The 6,740-nt window shown below is 34.0% G+C and overlaps 1 protein-coding gene across 1 annotated transcript in view; it reads right to left on the bottom strand.

Annotated features, from left to right (window-relative positions):
* Positions 1–2,020: 2,020 nt before the first annotated feature.
* Positions 2,021–6,740, bottom strand: part of LOC110039071 (ATPase GET3-like) — a gene marked incomplete at its 5' end in the record, with an annotated part of 16,210 nt that continues 11,490 nt past the window's right edge. Inside the window, 1 exon segment of the mRNA XM_020744018.1 lies at positions 2,021–2,330. Coding sequence (XP_020599677.1) covers positions 2,193–2,330 — 138 coding nt within the window.

Here is a 6,740-nt window from a genome sequence, read left to right as displayed (position 1 = left end):
ATGAACTTATCCTAAGAAGTGAGCGACGCCCAATGTTGATTGGCGAGGGCCGATGATTGATTGTCAGCAGCGGTCGACGAGATGGCGACGATCGGTGACTGGAAGTTCGCGTGATTGGCGACTAGTAGTCTGCGGTGATCGGCGATTGATGGTCAACGACAGTCGGCAACAAGGTGATGTTAAACTTGAACTCCTTTGACGGAATATGAACCACTCTGATTGGACGACCCAGAAAGATTCCTTACGACGTTTGATGAACATTTGAGTACCTTAACGATGTCAGATTTGAGCGAACTTGGGCTCATTGGATTCGTCTTATCGATAAGCTCATTTTCATCATAAGTTCACTAGATTCGACATCAATTTGGTCTTCCAAATATGCCCGAAAAGCCTCCAAAAATGATTTAATAGCTTGATTGACGATTGATTTGTCTTAGATTTGAATAATTTTGGTATCATTAATTCTGTCTTATCTTGTTAGTAAGTTTGCCTGTAAGTTTGTTGAAATTGGACTTCTGGAAGACTCTTAATCAAAGAATGAACATTTCTTGCTCAAAAGGTTGCCATGACATTTGTGTCATGTCTCAAAATTTGTGTCGTCATACATCTACAGCAAATCTCAATCATTTGGCATGAATCTCGAGGCATTACACAAATCTCGAGATGATTTTTAAGCAAAAAAGATTCAAACCTAAAAAAAAACTCATCCAGAACTCCGATTTTAGCAAACTTACAATCAAACTTACCGACTTGACAAGAAGAATTCAATGTTACCAAAATTAGTCCAATACAAGTCAAATCAAGATCAAATCAAGTTGTTAAAACACTCTTAAAAGTTTTCAGGACATTAAGAAGGTTAAACAAATGTCGAATTTAGCAAGGCTATAATAAAATCGAGCATATTGACAAGACGAATCCAATGAGGCCAAGATTGCTCAATTCCAAGATCATTCAGGCACTCAAATGTGGTGTCTGATTGAAGAAAGCCCTCCGGACCATCCCTCGTCTGAGGTGATGATCGTCTCCAAGGGTCTGAGTGACATTATTTTTAAATCATGAAATGTGTAACCGACATCGAGAAAGTGCTCCGGCTGCCCCTCATCTGAGGTGGTGATCATGTGTCGTGTGGTGCTCCGAGTGTATCTCGACCTTGCCGAGATATTTATCTGTCTGTCTGTTCGTCCCCCCTGCACTCTCGTAAGTCAATGTCTAGCCCCTTCTTGAATCTAGCAGACAACTGTCCTCATCTTTCCTGTCCCTACCAGCCCACCTCCCAACCATACAGCAGGCCGACGCCAGTTGCCCTCTACCCAACAACCGTCAACTACTTCCTGGCCCGCAAAATCATCTCCAACTCTCCTCCCTGCACCACTGCAGGCTGCTGTCAAACGCCCTTCTACAGTCAACGGGCCGCTGTCATCTACTTTCCTGTCGTCCCAACTACTGTCCCGCTACTTTCAGTTGTTGTCCCTTCCAAGATTGCTACCCCACCTTTCAACCAACCTCTACTACCCTTCGGATACACTTTTGAGGTGTAAGTTTGTATTATTTTATATTTTTTTGTGTGTTGTAACCCTCTTTTCTTATTAATAAAAAAGTTATTTTTGTGATTTAGGCTTTCTCCTCCGATCTCAACATGTCATTATTATTGTAGAAGGTGCAAGCATTTTTATTGATATTGTTTTGTGTAAGGTTGGCTACCTTCGCATCCTTAAATATTAAAAAAAAAAAAATTTTGGGGCATGTACATCCATACCACCCAATTCTTAAGCGTTTACATGTTTAACACATGCTTTAATTTTTACATACATGCCACCTATCTAAGCATGAAAATGTGCACCAAAAATGTTTCAAAATTTACCTTCTATTTCCCAACTTTGGTCCAAACAGACAAGCCTCACAAAGAAGAGAACACATTTGAAACTAACCCCATAAAAATAATGAAATCATCTTAATAAACAAAATATTATAAACTTTGAACGTTTAACAGAATTACTTCTGAATATTGTATGTAAGAGGGTGCCAAAAGAAAAATAAATAAATAAAATGTCATTTGTAAATTATAACATCCAGTAACCTTCTCTAATCTGCTCATAGAACTGATAAAAACTTGATTTTTGTGTAGAATGGTTTGCATAAATGACTAAATTTACTGTTGAAACAAATCATTTTACTGAATTTTTGTTTCATGATCATTTCCAGACAATCTCACCCAAAAATCTCAGTGCAGGAACTCCTCTAATCTCTACATCTACTAGCGGCGCCTGGATAAATTTCAAGTCCCTAAGCTCTGGATCACTCTCAATCATCTCAAGAGCACGCTTTTGATCCTGCAGCAAACAAGAAACATGGAGATTCAATCATGGCGAAAAACATCTTTTTAATTATTACTGTATTTTATATTGTTTTTTTGCATGGTTTGAACAAATAAAACGTTGAAAATGTGCTGATTTTAGTATAATTGATTTCCTAATGAGAACTTGTAAATGTCACAGTTCTACGCAATAATTTCTGCAGAATGGCATCCATTATAAGATTCCAAAAGAACAAAGCAGAATTTGCGCAGCACAGCTATCAACAGAAAATGTTATATTTCCTTTCTTTGGAGCATTTCCGTACAAACCGCTCAATTCCTATGTATTTATGTACTAATACTTAAACAATGTTATTTTTACATTTCTACCAACTAAATATTTATGTACCAACACTTAAACATGTAAGATGCAATTTTATTGTGTGCTTTTACAAATTATCAACCAATATTTTTACAAGGTAAAATGATGCTAACATACGATGGGTTTATAAATTTTGAATCAAATTGAGAAAAGAATGAGAACATATAATTAGAGTATAAGTTCATCATTAATGTTGGGAGCCAAAACAAAGAAGCACCAGAATCTTACAATGCAATAAGACAATACCATGAGTGCTATGCAAAAGAAGAAAATCATAAGCACATAGATAAAGTTTAGAAAGTTGCAATTAATCCAATTAAATTGCATGGATACAAGTGATGTGCACCGAATAATCTATCACCAAACAAGCTGGGAGAAACAAAAACGAAAATGTAAAGACAGGCGTCGAAAAAGAAGAATGGATGAAAGAAATTTACAGCTTTTATTGAAATACATATCATAGCAACTCATGAGCATTGAATGAAGTTTTATGCCATCCGAAGACAATTTAAGAAAAGTATAATATATGATAATTACAGCAGGTTTAGTTTATAAAATAAGATCAACGGATCAATAGGACATCAAATTTTCCATATAAATAATGATTGTGCAATCTATTCGATTGGTTTGGGGCTTATGATTCATAATGTCGTATGAAACTCAGTGACCGAGATTTATCATAGTAAATAAAGCTTATTTAACATATATATATATATATATATATATATCTGTGTGTGTGCGCGCGCGTGCCACCAGCCGTGGCCTGTTGGTAGAGCAGCCTATTTGAATTTGAAGTTCGTAAGTCCCCTCAGGTCAAGAGTTTGAGTCCCCCTCTGTCCAGTTTACCGACGGTGAGGGCTGTCCTCGAATAGTTAGGCACATGAGGATGGTTGGGGGCTCGTATAATAGCTTCCAACCATTCTTTAGAATATAAATATATATACACACACACACAAAACAATAACAACAACAAAGCCTTAATCCCACTATGTGAGATCGGCTACATGAATACTTTTTATCCCTTGTGTCCGTCATATTTAGTGTCATATTTTCATTTAGTTCTAGTAAATTAAGATCATTTTTAATACAATAAGCCCAAGTCTTTCTAGGTTTACCTCTGCCTTTCTTAACACAAGTCGAATTTAAAGCATCTACTCTCCTAATCGAATCATCAGATGGTCGACGTTTAATATGACCAAACCATCCAAGACGACTTTATCTAATTTTGTCTGTTATACTGGAGCTACTCCAACTCTTTCATGAATACATTCATTTCACATTTTGTCTCTAAGTCAAGCCACTCATCCATCTAAGCATTCTCATCCCAGCAATACTTAACTTAATATTATGCTTCTCTTTTAAAGGCCAACATTCAGCGCCATAGAGCATTGCAGGTCTCACCACCCTCTTATAAAATTTTCCTTTCAGTCTAAGTGGTACTTTTCTATCATACAAAAAGCCCGAAGCATTCCTCTATTTCAACCAACCAACTTGAATTCTACTATTAACATCCCCATCTATATCACTGTCACTTTAAACAACATACTCTAGATATCTAAATCGTTCACACCTTTCAATAATTTGATCACCCAAAGTTTCACTTCTGTCATTAAAACTAGTACTACTAAAATTACATTCTATATATTCAATTTTAATTCTACTCAAATTTAGACTCCAATGTAGACCTCCATAATTCAAGTTTTTCTTAGGTTTTTTCTCTAGTCTTATCCACGAGAAGAATATCATCAGCAAAAAGCATACACCAAGGTACATCCTCCTGTAAATGTCCAGTAAGACCATCCATAACTAAAGCAAAAAGATACGGGCTAAAAGCTGATCCCTGATGTAATCCAACAAAAATAGGAAAATAGTCAATTCTCCTTCGGTTCGAACACAAGTAATAGCTCTAGCATACATATCTTTAATGATTTGAATATAAGTCATATCAAGACCTTTCTTCTCAAAACACCTTTCTTCTTTAGAAGTCTCCGAAGGATATCTCTTGGAACCTTATCGTAAGCTTTTTTTGAATCAATAAAAATCAAATGTAGATCCTCCTTATTATCTCTGAACTTCTCCATCAAACCTCTCAATAAATGTATAGCTTCATAATAAACTTGCCCGACATCAATCCAAATTGATTATGAGAGATCTTTGCAATGCGTCGTAACCTATGTTCAATTACCCTCTTCCATAATTTTAAAGCATTGCACATCAACTTAATTCCTCTATAATTAGCACAGTGCATCTCCTTTATTCTTAAGAATGGGGACCAAAATACTCTTCCTCCACTCCTCAAGCATCTTCTTAGTTTTTAAAATAATATTAAAGAGTTTAGTAGGCCAAGAAACTCCCAAATCTCCTAAATATTTCCACTCTTCAATTGAGATATCATCAGGTCTTACAGACTTTCCAAGATTGGTTTTCTTTAAAACATCATCAACTTCTTTTTTACTAATGTGACGATAAAAATGAAACGTTTTATTATTATTAACATCATTAAGGTTGATCGTATTTTCAAAAATTTCATTAAAAGGTTTATCAAAATAGCCCACCCACCTATGTTGACTATCTTTTTCTAAGAAAAACACTTTTTGATTTTCATCTTTAATACACTTTACTTGAGTTAAATCTTTACTTTTCTTATTTCTTTGTTTGGCTAGTGTATACATATATTTTTCACCCTCCTTAGTATCTAATATATTATAAGAATCCCTAAAAACAAAATTCTTAGTGTCACGGATTGTTTTTTTAGACTCTCTGCAGACCGTTTGATATTTTTCTCAATTCTCTAAACTTTTATATCTAAACTAATTTTTATAACATAACTTCTTATATTTTATCTTTTGTTGCACATTACTATTCCACCACCAAATATTTTTGTTCATAATTTTATTCATAATTTTTTTTCATTTTGATTCTCCAAGAACAACTTTTGCTACTTTTTTTATAGTATTTGTTACTTTATCCCACATAAAATTGTTTCTTCATGAACATCTCAAATTTTGAAATCTTGAATTTTACTCGTAAAAATAATTTTATTTGTGTCTTAGTATTTTTTATTTTACACCTCTTCATATTAAAATCTATAACTAATAATCGATATTGGATACTTAAATCCTCACTTGGAATGCCCTTACAATATTTACAATCTCGACGATCTCTTCTTCTCATAAGAAAATAATCAATTTGTGTTTTGATAGATTCATTCTTATAAGTAATAAGATGTTCATCTCTTTTCTTTAATAAAGCATTAGTAATAATAAACTCATGCGCTAAAGCAAAATCTAAAATGACTCTACCTTTTTCATTAGTCACTTCAAAGCCGTAGCCACAATGAATATTTATGAAATCTTCAACCACTCTACCGACATGTCCATTTAAATCTCCTCCAATAAAATTTCTTTCTTCAAGAGGTATCATTTGTATTAAATCTTTTGAGTCATTCACGAATTTATCTTTAGACCCTATATCTGAACCTACTTAGGAGCATAACCATTTATAATATTAAAAATCTTAGTATCAATAATAATCTTAAAGGCTATAATTCTATCTCCAACTCTATTAACTTTTACAACATTATATTTCAAACTTTTATCGATAATAACACTTACATCATTTCTAGTATTACTCTTACCAGAATACAAAAGTTTAAAACCTAAATTATCACTCCTTAAAATTTTATCCAACCATTTAGTTTCTTGAATACATAAGATATAAATCTTTCTATGAATCATAATATCACCTAATTTCATTAATTTATCATTGAGAGTACTTATATTCCAAGATTCTATCTGAATATTAGTTTCATTAGTTTCATAGATTAACTTCTTTACCCGCATTCGCCCGTAATGTAAAAACTCTTGCTTATTTGACACTTCACCCGGACCCTGGTATAGCGACAGTTTTCACTGTATTCCTGTCATACAACGTGTCGCTTCCAGAGGATACCCTAACACTTACACAATGATCAAAAGGATTCATGTCATGATTTTTTGGACAAGTTCTACGCTTTCTGTCAACTACCTAACGCAACCCTCAACTTTTTACATCCTAATATATATA

Source organism: Phalaenopsis equestris, unplaced genomic scaffold (assembly GCF_001263595.1).
Source record: "Phalaenopsis equestris unplaced genomic scaffold, ASM126359v1 Scaffold235071, whole genome shotgun sequence".
Classification (NCBI taxonomy): Eukaryota; Viridiplantae; Streptophyta; class Magnoliopsida; order Asparagales; family Orchidaceae; genus Phalaenopsis; species Phalaenopsis equestris.
The sequence above is the reverse complement of the archived record's forward strand: the minus strand, read 5'-3'. Positions and strand labels throughout refer to the sequence as shown.